This window comes from Synchiropus splendidus, chromosome 1 (assembly GCF_027744825.2).
Source record: "Synchiropus splendidus isolate RoL2022-P1 chromosome 1, RoL_Sspl_1.0, whole genome shotgun sequence".
NCBI lineage: Eukaryota > Metazoa > Chordata > Actinopteri > Syngnathiformes > Callionymidae > Synchiropus > Synchiropus splendidus.
Window position 1 is genome coordinate 12,978,700 of NC_071334.1, and position 18,072 is coordinate 12,996,771.

The 18,072-nt window shown below is 44.2% G+C and overlaps 1 protein-coding gene across 1 annotated transcript in view; it reads right to left on the minus strand.

Moving 5' to 3' along the window:
* Nucleotides 1–167: 167 nt before the first annotated feature.
* The window catches only part of xpr1a (xenotropic and polytropic retrovirus receptor 1a), a 53,612-nt gene continuing 35,707 nt past the window's right edge, over nucleotides 168–18,072 (minus strand). Inside the window, exons 3-15 of the mRNA XM_053859638.1 lie at nucleotides 14,795–14,896; nucleotides 12,803–13,023; nucleotides 12,589–12,738; nucleotides 12,432–12,515; nucleotides 12,224–12,305; nucleotides 11,962–12,149; nucleotides 11,706–11,885; nucleotides 9,117–9,285; nucleotides 8,836–9,036; nucleotides 4,359–4,525; nucleotides 4,011–4,150; nucleotides 2,815–3,039; nucleotides 168–2,730 (exon numbers count right to left, since the gene is read on the minus strand). Coding sequence (XP_053715613.1) covers nucleotides 2,673–2,730; nucleotides 2,815–3,039; nucleotides 4,011–4,150; nucleotides 4,359–4,525; nucleotides 8,836–9,036; nucleotides 9,117–9,285; nucleotides 11,706–11,885; nucleotides 11,962–12,149; nucleotides 12,224–12,305; nucleotides 12,432–12,515; nucleotides 12,589–12,738; nucleotides 12,803–13,023; nucleotides 14,795–14,896 — 1,967 coding nt within the window. The 3' untranslated portion in view covers nucleotides 168–2,672. The remainder of the gene's footprint in view (nucleotides 2,731–2,814; nucleotides 3,040–4,010; nucleotides 4,151–4,358; nucleotides 4,526–8,835; nucleotides 9,037–9,116; nucleotides 9,286–11,705; nucleotides 11,886–11,961; nucleotides 12,150–12,223; nucleotides 12,306–12,431; nucleotides 12,516–12,588; nucleotides 12,739–12,802; nucleotides 13,024–14,794; nucleotides 14,897–18,072) is intronic.

The following is an 18,072-nucleotide window of genomic DNA, read 5'->3' on the forward strand; positions in this document are numbered from 1 at the left end:
AAAGAACTCTTCTTTCTGGCCTTCTACCTGCAATATCTCCACTGGATGACTCACTCCTGCCACAGTTGATGGGGTGTGGTGTGCACGTGATCCCTCCTTCACAACTCCCTCTGGCGCTGCTGTGAGATCAAGCAACCCAGCAACAGAAAAGACAGAAGAGTCTGGTGGAAGTTTTGAAAATAATTGTGGTTTATAAAACCCAGATATGACAGGATCACCAAAAGTGTGTACAGAAATACAAATACCATCATAGAACAGTGTTATACACAAACTACTCTGAAGAAAGGGGAGGATGACTCAATAACTAAGACGTTTTCTTTTTTTTTTCTGTAAGTCTTAACATCTCTTCAAATCACATTTAGCCACAGTGAGATACCTTTAAGATTATCAGAACATTCAGCTACAGAACTACAGCTACACTCACAGTCCGTTAGATAAGAGAAGCTACAAACTACATCGAGAGACTACAGACATCAAGCACCTTCACAGCAGTCCGGGGGAACCACATGGTTTGTTGGGTGTTCAGTCGAACGTGACACACTCCGGCAGCGTGTGTCGACTGCTTCTGTCTGCAGGACAACAACAGGTCCACAACATCTTCATGCACATTCACAAATGTACACTGGAAAACAACATCACAGCTTCAGGATCCGCCACCCCGACTCTACCACCACGCTCTTTTAAAAGAGAACAACCTTTGATCCTCTTTTGTCTTTTTTTTTTGTTTTTACAAACACGTTGAAAACAGCTTTCCACATGGAAAAAGTGCAGGGTCACAAAAAATGGCCTACAAAATACTGCTCATACGAAATCTGAGGCATCGATGACGGCTAATATACACATCAGGTCAAATAAATTAAAGTCATTATGTACAATGTAGACAGTAAAAGCAGCATGCAGGTTAAACCGACTCTGTACAAAACTATCTGCCTTTGTGTTGTGTGCTCTCTGATGGATGTGTGGCTCACGTTGTCCTACTAGAAACATGGCTTCAGGGCGTGAAGATGAACAGAGATGATGCACATAATCGACAGAAACCAGTGGTTACATCTAACTGATCAATACCGCCAGATAAATCAAAATTATTTTAAATTAAAAAAGAGCAACAGAAAAAAAGTTCACTTTCAAACTAGTGTATGAGATTAAAATTGAATCATTTTGGACTCTTCTGAACTGACTGAAGTCCTTCCTAAGATCTTTTTCCACGTGAGTTTGGATCTGTCTCCCCGATTGTTCGCGCTGGCAGTGAGAGGGAAAGACATATTTTTAACAATTTAATTCAGTTCATTTCAAAAAAAGAACAGAGAACCAGCTTGATGTGGAGCCACTCATGGGCAAGTTGAGGCTAGAGAGGTGTCTTTCTTTCGAGTGCCACAGGTTCCCTTTATAATTCAATAATTCAGGGATATTTAGTTCTGTTCATTTGGTCTTTGGTTCTCTCCATGCAGGAGAGAAACAGCAATAAATAAAAGATGTCTACAAGCTGCAGTTTGTCAGTGAGTAGTGTGTGGTTATCAGCAGTATGAGCAAAAACACATTCACCTGTCACATGATCCTTGTTAAGTGAAATAAAACTTGTTTCCTTTAGTCATTTTGGAGGGTTTTGACTGGAGGTGATGGTTCATTGAAATGTTCCACTGTTAGTCGATCATTCAGGTCACATCTAGTTCGGCTCGCAGCCATTACATCGTGGCGGCGGTAGAGTCTTGTCGTCTTGTCATAGTCACCTCCAGTTCAAGGCCGACCCATGTTTTCACTGTCAGTGGGGCGTGTTGCGTGTGGTCACATGATCATGACTGGCGTTTGCACTGCCTGCGACTCTTAACCCAACCATCTTGAGGACGACTCTTGGCGGCAAAACAAACATTCACATGAGAACAACTTTGGCCGTCGGTCTACTGAGAAGAGCAACACACTACAAAGCCACTAGCTGGCGAGAAGAGACGCTTGGCACACCGATCCAAGAGCTTGGAACATCTCCAAGACTCAATTTAGTAAAAACGTGATACATTAAAAAAAACATTCCACACCTTATAAAATACATAAACAATCATGGCGGAGGCTGAAACTCGTCTCACGAGTGTAAACGACACACAGGCAGCACTTGTCCACCACAGAAAAAGTCCACTCATGAAGAAAACAGAGAGCGTTGACAGAGCAAGCAGAGATCTTCTCCTCTCCTCCACGGAGGTGCACTTTTCCTGCAAGTGCCTCTCCACATGAGAAAACAAAGGTGGCGTATTAAAAGGATCAACGGGCTGAAACCGGCTGATTTCTCCTGATAGGACGTCGGAGTTGCACCCGTGGCGTCTGGAGAAGCACCACGAGTCTGTTATTGGCTTCTGTTGTGTTTCCCTGTTTGTCCTGAAGCAGTTAGTGTAAACAGTCGTCAGCAGCCGCGAGGTTGAAGGAAAAGAATGAGTGAAGGACAGGGACGATCCAGGAGAGAGAGAGAGAGAGTGTGTGTGTGTGTGCTATTCCTCTACGCTTGTGCTTCTGCAGATGCTTGTGTGTGTGTGTGTGTGTTCCTACATTAAAGCAGACAGTAGAGATGAGGTAACCTTTGACCCGATCTGTCCGGGTCAAACCTATTAGAATATGTTAATAAAACTTCTATGAGGTTTATGAACATGGTCAGCAGGTTGACGTGTGTGTGTGTGTGTGTTGGTGACTCAGCTGAAGGCCTCGTCGTCCGTGTCATCAATCAGGACCTTCGTGTCTTTCTTTGACCTGAGAACATAGTCATGGTGAAGTGAAACTTCACTAAAAAGTTGTGTGCAGTACTGAGAACGCTATAGAAATAACCCGACTCACTGTGAGGTGGACAGCAGGGGGCGGCGCAGGGACAGGCTGTAGGACCTCTTCCAGGCCTTCTTGCCGGAGCGGTTCCGGACGCCGTCGTCCTGGTCCATCATCTGCTCCAGCAGGGTCTGGTCGTCGGCGTTGAGGGGCGCCACGGAGATGTCTCTCACCGCTCGGAACTCACCGCAGTTGTTCAGGTGCTCGTTCTCCAGGCGGAAGAAGTTCCACACGAAACGCCTGCGATGGTGAGGAGACAGAAGGTCGCGTGTTACTGTCATTTAGATCAGTTTCATCTCCCACTTCGCTTTCATCCTCCATCCAACCTCACTACGTCTTGAGGTTTGATGTTTAGAGCAGATTCGCACTTCTTGCTCCCCAGAACAGTGTTTTTCAACAGGTGTGCAAAAGAGCCAGTTTCTCCCAATTTGTCCAGAGATGAAGGTGGACCATATGATGACATGAAATCATGAACAGTTAGAACCTGTCGACGTGAGGAGATCACATGGATTCACTCGCATTCTGTCTATACACGATAGATCTATGCCGATGCTACTCCTCTACGATGCTCCTCTTCCCTCACACTCACAGCAAAAATGCCCAACTACAAGACGTTTTTTAACTTAATGCGACTCTAACTTGACCACAAGAAACCTTCACAGGAGAATGATGGACTGAGCTAACGGCTCACTGTATTGACACTTGTAGACCATCAAAGTTTGCTTTGTGGTTTAAAAGTTGGCTTAATGCTAAATACAGAACCAAATAAAAGCGCTCGAAGATGTGAAGAAATAAAGAGCCATTGTTGTTATGAAGCTGAGGCAAAGAATGTCAAAGATTTGTCAGGAAATTCCCCAAACTAGAATAAAATCATGCAAAACGACAAAATCGAAATGGTTATTTAAAATAAATAAATAAACCATGACCTTTTTCATATATATATTTGCCCTTTCTGGAAACATTTTAAAACAAATAAATAGTTTCTGCACATAACATGCCAAAATCACCAAGAGTCAGTAGCTACAATTTTTCACAAATGAATGGGGACTTTCTACAGATTTTCAACTAAGCACAAAGTGGCAGAGGTACCAGTGGTGGTGTGCCTGGCCGTGAGTAATGGGACTCTCTACCGCTAAACATGAACATTAAAAATGGAAGCTTAGGGCAGATTTTGGGATGAGTAGCAGTCACACTTCAGTGACCCCACTCACCTGAAGACCTCCAGTGGCGCCAGAACGGTGGCGACGATGTCTCCCACTGAGTGGATCTTGGTCATCGTGGTCAGAGAAATCTGGATGGTCCAGGCGAAACGGAGGATGACGTCCTCTATGATGGCGCAGTAGTAATAAGCCTGGACGGACCGAAGCAGGTGGAGATTTTTTTTTTTATCGTAAATGGGAACCTTTTCTTTCATCCTTCAAAATGCCACATCGCAGTATATTTTCTTTGTACGTTTTTTCTATTTTAATTTTTATCAGTAACTATGATGTTTAAATGACCATTTTCTGGTAAATGAAACAGAAATAAAATAGAGAGTAAAATATATTAGATTGTTGTACCTTGTGTGGATACACAATTTCCTCTCGGAGAAAAGTGTTTTCGCCGGCTCCACGGTCAAACAGACCCCAGTCCATCCGCAGGTCCCAGATCAGAGTGTACAGAGAGCTGATGGTGGAGAACACGATCAGCAGGTAGAAGAACATGTCGGCGTCTGTGTGGCCTTGCTCTGAAACACAAGGGAGACCCCATCAGTATATCTTGTTCTGTAGCAGAATTTAGCAGCGTTTGAATGTGACTTTCTCTTTTGGCCATGATGTTGACCTCGTCATGATTCAGGCGGAACCTCTCCACCTGGTTCTCCCCTGACCTCCAGTGAGATTCTTTCTGACATAATGTCATCTCTGCTCAGTCCCATCAGTTGCTAGCTCTCTTGACATCAACTGCCTGGAAACCTTCATCTACACCAGTCATTCTTCACCATAGGGCCGGGGGCCTTGGTTGGGCCATGAGTGCCTCCTTTGAAGGCCGCGTGACGCTCAGTTTGAATACATTATCCACGTATGGTGGCAGTAGTGAGTCACTGAATTGACTTGACAGCTGCAAATCTGTGACAGTTAACAACTATGGAGAAGTGTGTGAAAAAAAAATGATAAAGAAAGTAATGCTGCCCCCTCAACAGTCAAACTGTTCATGAAAGTACCTGTTGGAGCAGTTTTGAAAATTATTTCAAGCATTTTATGGCGATACTTTCAGTTACACTTATTTCTTCTTTAGAGCTTAAATAAAATATATTATTTTTATTTTATGATATTTAGACATGATTTTATTCATTTATTTTATACAGAATTATATTAAATTTTTCCAATTTTCTCAACACTTTGCATCAAGTGTATTTTTTTCTTGTTTTTTTTCTTTAGTAAATTTGATGAACATGACTTGCATCTAGTTTTGCTGCTGCTTGGACTTTTCAATGACAAATAAATGTCTTTGCGATGATCACATGGTTTCATGTCATTTCATAAGATTTTGGTTTGTTTGCGTGTGAGTAGACTAAATATGGTTATTGAACACAAATTAAATCTAGAGGAATGAATCCGTTCAATTGAATGAGCCGCGGGGCCATTTGTTCTGGGAAAGATGGGCCCTGAGATCAAAAAGGTTCAGGACCACGACTTGACTCAGCTGCCAGACTAACAGCGCCCTGCAGGCCGACACAGTCACTACGCCCAGACAGAAGCTCAGCGCCATCCGTCATTGTCGCCACTTCTTCCTGCTCACCACCAACAGGTTGCCAGGACGACGGGGATCCACGGCTCATCTCTGTTAGCGACTGCTCTCTTGTGGCTGAGTTCAGACCGATAGCATCTCCTCACTGACACCTCGGCTGAATGATTCACTGTCTCTCCCTTTTGTGACAAGCAAAGGTTACGCTCCCTCACATGGACATCGATCGGCAGCTCGCGGTGGACCGACGTCTTGTCTCACACACACACTTCATGGCTCTGTCACAGAGGAACACACACATGTGTGGTTAATGTCACAGAGCTGAATGCACCTTGTGTGTTTAGGCTCAACTGTAGGAATTGTGGCCCACTCCACAGATTCAAATGTCCAGCAGCATCAGCCGAGGTGTGGCTCCACTGAGGTGAATTAGAGTTCACGGCAGCAGACAGAGCTTCCACCCAGAGGAGAGTCTTTTAACTTCATTTATCTGTGTTGCATTTCCTCCCTCAGAAGATAAAGTTGTGAGCGCCTCATCTGCATTCCAGCAGCGTCCAGTGTGTTCCGCCTCGGGCGGGTAGCTGCGCACCTCTCCACACCTTCTCCACACCGTGATCTTGTCTCTATCAAATCCCTCAATTGACGTTCCTCTTATGTCGGTCAGCCTCCCACCACATTTTTCCTTCCTTTCAAATAACCCTGACTGACAGCTCTGCACTGCCTCATGTGATCAGATGAGCTTCATTTCTACTAATGTTCCAGACATATTTCAATAAATATTTTTAGACATAGCAGCTATATCTAATGAGAGTTAGTTAGCTATTTGAATGACCCATGAATAAACCTTTTTGCAGCCCGCTGCACAGGGCTGGGATGAGGATGGGCTCCTCTAACAGGGAGGAGACCCCGGGACAGATCACTCACATACAAGAGTGGGAGGAGGTTTCTGTTGTTCTTGTGCAGCACGCACTGTATTCTTCATCCTTTACAAACAAATGAGACTTCACCGTCAACAGAGGAGAGGTCATCCTCTTCAGAAAACACTCCTATCATGCCAAAATGGGTCAAACGGTTTGGTGAAAGCAACTCATTTCTACCGCCTCAGATTTTTGTCTGGTGAGTTGTCTGCTCTCTACAGCAGGATCTGTGGAGTAGTTCAGTCTGTCTTCAGGCCCTGTTTCCAGGTTGAGTGTTTTCACATTAGCATGTGGAACGATCGACCTGGTTCTCAAACAGCAGCAGGCTCTCTGGAGCTTGTATTGATCCTGAGGAGATCAGCTACCACGTTAATGGCACATGGGTTAGGAATCCCGGCTTCAACAGGAAATCCATCCTCTGACTACTGAGCTTCCGCTCAGACGAACCTCTGGGCCCAAACACTTTGACTCTTTAACTGGGGTCCATTATGGTGTCACTCCACTCTGCCAGTGAATATTAACCTGTTTGTAATGAGTCAACAAAACAAGTGCGCAATCTGCTCTGGTTTATGAATAAGTAGGTCATATTAAATATGAACATTAACGCGGTATTTGCATGTTATTTAACCGAGTGACACTAGGGGGAGACATTTCACACGACGTCTGTTGACATCGACATGAAGATGCGTCACTCACAGTGAATGTTTTTAATTCTTGTTTGAGAGTTGTTACACATCTTAGTGTGAATCCGTGCATGTAAAAAATGGAACAGGAAATAACGTATTATTATTATTAATAATAATAGTTTTTTTTTTCATTGAGATCTGTGGTGTTTTAGCAAGAAGATCAGCAGTGCAGTCATTGACTACAAGGCATGTTCCACCATTGACCGCTATGAACAGTTAAACTTTGAAGTAACTGAACCAAAGGAGAAGAAATATGCTCAATCCTTCGCCTTGATTACATCAACAACGTCCAATCTCCGCTCCAAATCCTTTCACTTAGTGTGAGAGTTTCCACCAACCTCTTCACTGAACCAGAGTGACTCCATTACTGCGTGAGATGAAAAGGTCTTCACAGAGAATAAGACATGAGCAGAGGCCATTAGCGCTGGAGCTCGCAGGATACTGTTTAATGGACGCCTTCCGTGGAAGTTGCGGTTCGATTCCTCCTGATTCATCGACCTCAGGTTGCTGCGACAGGCTGATGAATCACACCACTGACTCGATTCGTATTTAAGAAGCGTTACAGTTTCAGCACAACGCTATCCATGAAAACACATTGGAGGTGCAGGAATGTGAGACAGAGACAAACTGGATTTAAAAATATCTTGTACGTGCGACGGAAGATGCAAAGGCAGATAGAGCTTTTATGATCCTGCAGCTTTGAAGATGAAGCCCTTTGTGATTAGGCTGCTGCATCAGAATAAATCGCAGGATAATTGAGCAGCAGAGCCAGTGACTGGACTGATGATTGCAACAGTTTGATAGGAGCGGCGGTGGTTTACTCCAGACTGGAGTCTGATATGCTCCTGCCATTTCTGCACCACCGGGCTCAAATCTGTTTTCTGACCTTTTACCTGCACGTCTGAGTCTTGTTTATTCTGCTCCGTTCGACAAAAGCCTTTTCTCCTTTCAATTATAAAGCTTTCCAGCACCGAGTAAGAAGCCAGGGTCAACCTTCAGCGCTGGAGCTGAAGGTCATTCGTGCTTTCAGCGGAACAGCACTCGCATAACTGCTGACAGCAGAGAAGAGAAAGAAAGATTTTTCTCACTGTGACTCTCGGTTTCAACAGCGGCAGAGATGATTTACTTAAGAACTGATTGAGAAGATTCAAGATTATTGTGACAGATGCCAATGCAACTTTCAACGATTCGCATCTGAGCGTCAGGAGGGGACCACAAAGTGTTGAAACACACATTAAATAGTCGTGGCATTACCCTTCCCCTCAAGTGAGAGCTAGTCTCGGAGGCACCAGCAGAAATAAGGATGCTCACTCTGCACTGTCCACCGAAGATTCATCACGTTTATGAGCCCAAAATGTGAAAAAAACTAAATTTATCAATAACAACCTGCATGTAATGACGTCAAGCGGACAGCAGATGGCAGTAGCACTACGGCGTTCTTTTGCAACACACAACGTGAAGAAGAAAGGAATTACTGAATGAACCTTCAAAACATTGGTCAGTCCACAGTTTGTTGGTCATGTGACCAAACTAGGAAACTTCTGAACCTTAAATCCAAACAAACACCACCAAATCAGGTCACTTATAACTTAAATGCAATGACGTTTCTCTAAAATGCATTTGTCTTGTTTTTGTTTACTCTGTACAGACAAACAAAGAGCCTGAATGCATGTAAATATCAATTCACTAGCGTTTCGAGTTTCGTGTCTCACCTCTGTGTGTGGCGTAGAGCGCAGCGAAGGTGACCACGAAGAACGTTGTTGAATATTTCCCAGCATTCACCAGGTGAGGAAAGGCCCTCTTGGTGTCGCGGTAGCGCCTCAAGCACTGGATGAAGCGGAACCAGGCGGGCAGACACTGGATGATAGCACGCAGACCGTACGAGTAGCTGTGGCAGACGAAACCTTTGGAGTCTGGAGCCAAGAGAATTCAGACAGAGGAAGTTGGGACGTGAACCGAGAAATTTTGTTGTGCAGATGCTGTTAAGACGCACCTGTTAAGGCTGGCAGAAGCCCCTTGCTGTTGCTCCACTGCAGCTCGAAGATGTAGAAGCAGACCAGATACTCCAGGTCCATGAGGACAACCACCAGGGAGTTGAGCTGATCCGCCAGCCAGAAGTCTGCAAACTCCACCCGGTGAAATGGAGCGGTGAAAACACGAAACTGGAAAACAAACAAAACATGAAAACGTGAATGAAAAAGCAAAAATAAATACAGCCTTTCAAGCAAACCCTGGCCCTGCCCCTTGGCCTCCTCCAGTTGGACAGACCTGGTTCATCTCACCAGGGAGTCGTCCAACAGGCATCAAGTGTGGAAAAGTAGGCTTGACCTTTGCACCTTACTAGTCAGTACAGTCTTGTTCGTGTACTTTCTCTCACTGCCATCCCTATACAACTATATTCTTCAAGTGTTTATACTTTTGTTCACTCAAGTGTTGCTCATTCATATTCAATGAAAACATCTGCAGTTACAAACACCCACTCGTGAGGCCGTGTCCCTAACAGGATAGTTAGCGTGTAATTCAACTCCAGTCAAGGAGGGAGCAGCCTCCATCCATTTGTTGTGATAAACCCTGCCGCTTATCACCGAGCCTCAGGACGCTGAGTCACGCTTAATGTGCACTGCTTTGTTTGTGTGTCACCAAGTCTATGGCCCACAACAACAACAGCACCTGACGCAACCTGGCGGCGGCTCCTGCACCAGCTTCCATGGGAATGTTGACTATGGCAGGAGCTCAGTTATTGACCAGACTTGGTTAGTTGATCCGAGCCTGTCTGACTGTTTCCATTAACCCGCCTGCCGCCTCCGGCCACATGTGACATTTAGGAGTCCCTGCACTGCTCTCGACACACACCAAACCCACGCACCAGCACTCACCAGGGCAGGCGCATTGATCTCATATCAACACCGATTAAATTGGTCTTCATTGATTCCACCTGTCAATCAGGGGTGTATTGATTCCAGGGCGCAATATCTGATGGTCTCTTCGGTTGCTTAGCTTTTCATTTCTTCAGCAAACACCTTCATCCAGGTGATATGAAATGAGTCTGCATCCTGCGCTGGTCAGCGCAAACAACGGCAGCTGGTCAGTTTGTTCGCTCTGTAAACTGTGTCATTGATCGTGGGCATTCAGCCGAGGGGGTGAGGTGTGAAGGAAAGGACAAGGATCCGAGGGTCGGGAGCGGCGCAGCGGAGGAGGAGGAGGAGTGATGAAGAGTGTGGAGAGAAGAAGGAAGGGGAGGGACAAAGAAGCTTGGGGGGCTCAGCGTACTGATAGATCTATGACTGTAATGATTGCACAGTCACAGCCTCCACGTCCCCCGAGACGAGGCTGCATTCTATTATCCCTCAACTGGCTGCCCTCCGTCTTCACACTCGCTGCAGTGCAGCCCTGCAGCTGGGCCGCAGACAAAGAAGAAAGAGATGCAGAAGGATTTGTAAACATGAGCAGACTCTATTATACATGCGGCCATGTTTGACCCAGAGAACAAACTGAAGTTGTAGCGGTGGAGGGAAAGAAAAACATTGTTTTTTGTTTTTTACATTCAGTCGTCGTGTTTCACTTAAGAAGAGGAATCTAATGTCACTGCTCCCTAGAACAGGTGACTGAGTGAACTGCAGGTAGAGGAGTTTGATAGAGATTTTAACTGGAGTTCAGTGGGAAAATGATCCAGTTTCACCTCATTTGTCCAGAGACAGAGGCGGGCGATATGACATTAAATCATGACAATTAGAACGTGTTGACAAGCAACCAACATGTGGAGATCACATGACATTCTTTCTTTACACTATACTGTAGAGCTACAGTGTGTTGATGCGCGACACACACAGCGAAGAAGCCGCTCACATGAGCAACTTCCAGCTGTTTTTAAACCTGATGCGGCTCTAATTTGACCACACACCTTCACCACAGAACGACAGAGGGAGTGATCCTTGTCGGACCCGCAGCGCCAAAGATTGTCTGAACGGCAGAGCTAACAGAGCTCACGGCAAACTGAGCTGACTTCAAAACTTTATTGATACTCATAGACTGTCAAAGTTTGCTTGCTGGTTTAAAAGTTGGTGAAAAACTAGAAAGAACAATTGTTTTTATGAAGCAAGTTCAAACAAAGAATGTTAAGGATTTGTCTGGAAACTCAAAACTACAATAAAATCATGCAAAAGAGAAGTGATAAAATCAAAACAGTTATTTAAAGTAAGTAAATACATGAATAAATCATGGTATATTTTGCCATATGGCCTGCCCCTTTCTGGACACATTTGAAACAAATACATTTCTGCTATTTATTTCTGCAAATAGCATGGCAAAATAACTACCCAGTTTCAGTAGCTACAGTTTTTCACAAATTAATCCGGGATTTTCTTTAAGCACAAGTCGCTTTGGCTGAGGTTCTTTTGGTGGTGTGCCTCGGGATTGTTTCAATGAACAATGGGTGCCGTGGCTTGAAAAAGGTTGAAAAACACTGTGATAGTGCACTTCTTGACTTCTATCTTATCTTAATTATTTTTACCTTACTTTATTCAACAGTTAACTACAACTTTACTGCCAGATAAGATATTTTTTTCGGGGCAGTGGGACTTACCAGAAGTTTGAGGAGCCAGAATCGTGACTTGTAGTAGCAGGTCTTGAACGGGTTGATGAGGAAAAGCACCATGAATCCGTAGAGGATGAGAGGGTTAATCTGCATGGGGATGTAGGTGTACTCTGAGTAGAGGCAGGAGAGGATGCTGATGCACCAGAGGACACCGAGGAAGCCAGCAATCTGTAGTCCCAACAGAAAGTTCAGTTAACACACATCAAATGAGGATTTGAAAATACCGCTATAATTTTGTTCTCACCTCAAACAGATGCTGGTGAGAGAGGTTGTTTCGAGGGTTGATCTCAAATATCAGAACGTGGTTGACTCCCGCCTGTCTCCAGCCGTAAGTGTTGATGCCCAACAGGAAGAGGAACTGGATCAGTAGAAAACCACCTCGGTAGATCCGCACCAGCGGCCACACATTCTCGTGGTGGATGAAAACGGCACCTGAAAGTTTCAGACAGACTCTCCCTCAATATTGATCCTTCATTTCAACAGACTCCAGTGTCCTTCTCACTTACCGGTGAGAACAAAAGCGATGGCCAGAATCATGAAGACCCCGCAGTAAAGACCCACACGAAAGGTGGTCCAGGCCAGAGCAGGCTGAAAACAGGTCATTATTTCAAGATTATAGATTTTATATTTTACCACACCATTTACTGGTGAGATTTTTTTGTCAAACTTAATAAAGCCCCTTTTAAAAAATGGCGCAACAGCGTGTTCTCTGACCTGTGCTGCTCCCAGTGGAGGAACTCTCAACCTCTTCATGGCCCGCTGGCGATCGCCGCCCTCCAGCTCAGTGGTCACCAGGGTCTGCACAGAACCCAACCACAACCACGGTTAGGAGTTTTTCTTTGACTCTAACTAAACCTTTGAGGAGACGTACTTCAGTCTCGTTGATCAGATGGGTGATCTTCTTGCAGGTGTAGAAAGGTGCCACCTCCACGTGAGCCACACGCCAGTCCGCCCCGCGAGGGGTGTCCAGGATCTTGTCATGTTTCTTGAGGATCTTCCGGAAGCCGGTGAAATTTAGATTCTGGGGACACGAAGAGGGACGTCATGATGTGGTGTCACAGACGTGCGAGTCGCTGCGATGGTACCTGGTAGTTCTGGAGCAGGATGAGGCTGAGGTAGAACTCGCTGAAGGCAAGCTTCAGGTCCTTGATGTTGTGGTGTTTGCAGCGTTCCTCCTGGGACAGGTGGAACACTGTCTTCCGTCTCCGCAGGCCTGGAGGAGCGCTGCTCTCACGTTGCGCATCCAGAGACGACTGCAGTTCATTCTGCAGGGTGGCGAAACGTCTCTGTGCCTCTGCGAGTTTTTCTGCAGACAAAAATTTGTTCAAATGATTTGGACTCCAAAACGCCCTTTCAAGACACAGAGAGAGCTTCAGCCTTTCACCATGATATGTAGTGGAATTTGGAAGGCCACAGATGACATGCCAGCATGCTGGAATGCGTGTGACGTAGCTAGCTCCACCTCTCTTACAGTACTCTGTCGTATCCCATCCTGACACCACTTCACGACAGAGAGATTCAACAAGACACAGAGCTAAGTCTTGCTTTGCTGCCTTCATTGTCCTTTTAACTGTAGGAGTTACTGACCACTTCTAACCATCTAAAGGACCTTTATTCCAGTTGTTGGTCATGTAATCATAATATTGTGACTGTCTAAAGTAATTATTATTACGTTAGATTTTTGTCTCAAAGTAAGTCAAACTTATGGCCTAAATATTGGACTGCAAGCCTGAGTTTGACACCAATGTGGAATTTGGTTTATTTGTAAATTCAATGTAAATAGGGAAAATGGGAGGAGGCATGGGGTGATCTGGGGTCGAGCTACCAGTGAACCAGCCCAGACGAAGCAGCAATCTTATATCTGTTGACAGCTGATACAGGAAGTCTGAATGTAAAAGAATCCTGCCGTACAGAATGCTCTCGCCTCATGTCTCTTCCAGGAAATCCAGAGACTGTTAGTCTGATCTGCTGCTGCTCAGGGAGGAAAGATTACCTCGCTCAGGAGTAGGGACGCAGACAAACAACATATTTCCTGTCCATTTCTAAGTGATTTTCCTATCAGTCCTCATCTTCCTCACTTCTTATATATCCTTCCATCTGAGCTGCTCCTTACTTGGGTGTTAAAAAATCTGCTCTTTGTCATCCACATTCTGGTTCAAATGGCATTTAAATCATCTATTCATTTACACTTACCAAAAATTTAGACTCTCGTTGAGAGCAGTTCACAACACCAAAAAATAAATTTCATGCTCCATGCTTCATGATCAAGCACCTTGAAGGCAACGTATGTTAAGGAGCAGCATCATACTAATATGGAAATAAAATGACAGAGGAAAAACTATTGGAGGGATTTTTACAAAAGCCATATTACAGAAACTCAAAAGTGACACAACAGTTTTACTAAAATCCCTTTGAGATAATACTACCAGGGGACAAATAATTGTCTAATATTATGAGAGGTAGAAATGAATAGAGAAAATCACAAAGTAGGGCAGCAAAATGATGCACGTATTTTTTTACCATGACATCATGCACATTTTCATCTTAGCTTACAAAACCAGGCAGGGGCCGACACAGGGCCCCTGAGCCACAGACTGTCCCAGAATGGACGCACAATATCACTATCATGAAGTAGCAGATCACAGGATGAACATATATGAGTTATACTGCTTCATCTTGTGCAGTAAAGCTGCTTGTTTATCGCTGCATCCATCTGCCTACTAGGCCATTATGATGCCAGTCGGTGAACCTTGACCCTCAGTTGACCTGCAGTGCCTGCCATGTTATCAGCAGCCTCTAGAGGGTGCAAGGTCTGTCTGTAAGTTCCAATACTTCTCCTGTTGTGCAGCTTTAGAGCAGCAGGGAACCTATCACCACCAGACTATATTATGACCTCCATCTCATGTTACACACCCACACTCCCTGAAATACACACAAGCCTGTCCTCTGCATCCCAACACGACACGACAGGCCTTTCCATTTATTAAAGAAATGCCAGGCAATCTCTGTTACAGCTCTTGCGGGGTGTGTGGAGGTTTCAGGGGGGGGGTTCGTGTGCGTGTGTGTGTGAACTGTACCTGAATAAAAAGTGTTGATTTTCAAAAGCTCCTTCTCGCAGGTCTGGAAAAAGCGCTCCTCAAACTTGGCATAGTATCTCTTGACCGTGTCTTCATCTGTAACTGAGGACAGAAGAAGACACTTGTTACACATCCATACTGCTTACTGTCAATTGAAAACATGTATCTGAGGCATTTGTCTTTCCAAGCACACATCATATCACTGGCAATCCCTTTTGTGTTTCAGGTCAAAGATAGAATATCCTCCCTACAGAAGAGAACAATGAAAACCAGGCAGATGTGAGGAGATGATTCCACGACTGCATACATATGTGCCAGGTTCATATTTACATATGAAAAGATGAAATGTGTGACCCAAAGGATGGAATTGTAACTGTACATAGCATAATAAAAACCCAACTGTGGATGTTACCTGGTCCTTTCTTGTGAAATTCTGAGGAAATCGTGACAAATTTATCATGAAAATGATGATGTTTTTCAGTTTCAGTCATGCGTTCATATCAGCCCAGGGGAGAAGAAATGTGCTGTCAGTCTGGAATATGAGTCAATGTTAGTTTTATTTTGCACGTGTTTTCACACTTATGCCTCAAACACAAACCAATCTTGATCATCCTCCTCGTGTCCATATTTACCACATCGGGACCCTCACTGTTGTCTTCCTCTTCTTCCTTTACCTGCTACCTCCACCAACATTCTTCCCTCACTTGGTTGTTCCCTCACTTGCCACATGACCTGTCCATCCAAATTCCATCCAAAGTGCTAGTAATAGAGGGAGGGGCCAGGAAAATTACAGTCAAGAATACTGACACTTCAGGAATTATATTTATACACCAGTTTATCTAGTTGGATGCCAGGCTGGAATTATACATCTATATATATTATATATATTATACATATATAATATATATTATACACATATCTTAAAAGCACTAAATTTTTTTATGATAATTAGCGATGAGCAAATTCAAACTATACATTAAAGCAAAAATTTGCTCATGATTTTCCTCTGGTTTACTCCCACTGTCCAAAACATACAGATTTGAAATTTTGCTTTTATTGAACTGTAAAGCTGAGTATTTAGCTAGAAAAGAATTGAGCACTTTGCTGTCTGCTCTTTTTCTCACACACTGTTTGGTGATGGATTTAATAGAAGTAATATGACAGGTTCGGTCGATGGTTTTGACCAGCTCTTTAAAATGATGCTGCATCCACCATCAGAGTGAGGTTCCACTGTTCTCTGACAGGAACACACAAACACAATTGGATCACTTTGTTCTGCCTCCCTTCAAGTCCAGCTAAATCCTTCAAACCATTGGATCAGCACGAGTTATCTGTTTCCGTCAGATGCGCAATGAGAAGCTGGCAGCTAATAAGTCGGTCACAAAAACTAAACTGAAGATTGCGGTGTAGGTGAGGTGGTGTGGAGGGTGAGTGGATAAATATATCAATAGAGGAAGACATTCTTCGCAGTAGCCTTCTTTTAACAGCTGGGTATCACTTACTCCTCAATATAAATCCCCTCCTGATACTGTCCACTCAGAATTAACCTGGTCAGCCTCTGGTGTAAAACCTCCTGCACATAGAGGTCTTGCTGATCTGTCTCCACAAAGCTTTGTGATATTCTTTACTCACACTTTGGGATCACCCTCCATTACACCCGAAGCATTAAGCAGCCATGTGTTTTCTTTAATGGCATCTCTGGGACTCTCAAAGTGTCTACACAGCCAACAGTGAAATAGTCTGCGAACGCTGCCAAGAATGTCTGCCAGACGACCTGGATATAGGCGTCTACTGAACACAGCAGTAAGAAATAAAGGCCCGAGGCGGCGGCCTATCAATAACTGCTCTGATGCAGACACACACACACAAGCACACGGGTGACTACGCTGCTGATGAGGAGGTGAAAATTGAATTGAAGCTCAGCAGCTTTGCTGCAGAGAATGAACAGGAAGGTGCCTTGAACAAGTGAATGAAACAGCCTGTGGTCGAGAAGTGAAGGAAGGAAGAGAAAAATCATTGTAACTGAGCTCGGTTTATGTTTCTGTCAGATCTTATGCACTTGCTTTTGTTCCTGGTGTTTGGAAGAGAACCATCAAAGTGGGTGTGAGTGAAGCTGGTCAGTTGGGATCAAGAAATGACCCTGAGCCATATTTCTTTGTCCACTCGAACCCTGGCTACGGCTGAGCTCTTCAGTGTGTGTGACTGCGCGAGTGTGTGTGAGCGCCACGTCCCCTTTTGTTCTGTGTTGTTTGATGCGGCAGAAAACAGCCACGTTCATCTGCTCAGACGCCCAGATGTGATCACTTCATCTTCTGCACCGCGGTCTGACTGAATCAAAGTCTTCTGCAGTGGCTCTGAATTCACGTCCAGTGAAATATTGTTTTCATGGTTTATGCAAATCCACCTGACGCACAGTGTGGTTCTAATTATCCCTCATCAGGATGGAAGACAGCGGAAAATATCCAGTGTAGCCACCCTCATCCATCTGCAACACACCCAGAGAATAGTTCCTTTTTATTCATGCGGAACACTTAGAAACTCTAAGCTTCTCTTTATTGAAATATAGAATCTGGCTTTCACCCGCGTCGCCAGACCACAGTTAAAGGTCCCCTGCCATTCTGACGCACCCTGGCATTTGTTTCAAGGTGTGTGTGAGTCAACAGCTGTGCACATGGGAATGTGTTCGCCGGTCAAAGTGATGATGATAGAGGGTCTCACAGGGAAACAGTAATAGTGCCTTCGCTCCAGGGTGATGTATTCCTCAGCTCACACTGTGTTTAAACCGCTCTATAAAAAACACAATCCCACACTCTTCCATGTACCTAGAGCAGGCCGGGGTTTTTATTTATTATTGATTTATTTTACTTTTCTCTTTAATTCAGATTTAAGATGGAGCTAAATATTCCAAAAGATCACACAATGTTAGTGTGTTTCAACCAAACGGCTGTACTTGGTCAATAAAATGTACATTCTTATGGCAAAGAAGATGAGGGGATGGAGTCTCTTTGCTGTAAGCACTTTATTGTGATGTATAATAAACTTGCAATAGATACATCAATAATAATAATAATAACAACAACAACAATAATAATAATAATAATTTGAATTAATGTTTATTTCAATGATCTGATACATTGCACTTGTGGTACAAGTTATTGTTGTTTAACCATCACATGGCTTCTTGGGTGATTCCTTATTTTCTTATTACTACTACTACTACTACTACTGCACACAACACCAACCACAGAATATCAAGAGGCACTTCTAGGTCCAACACT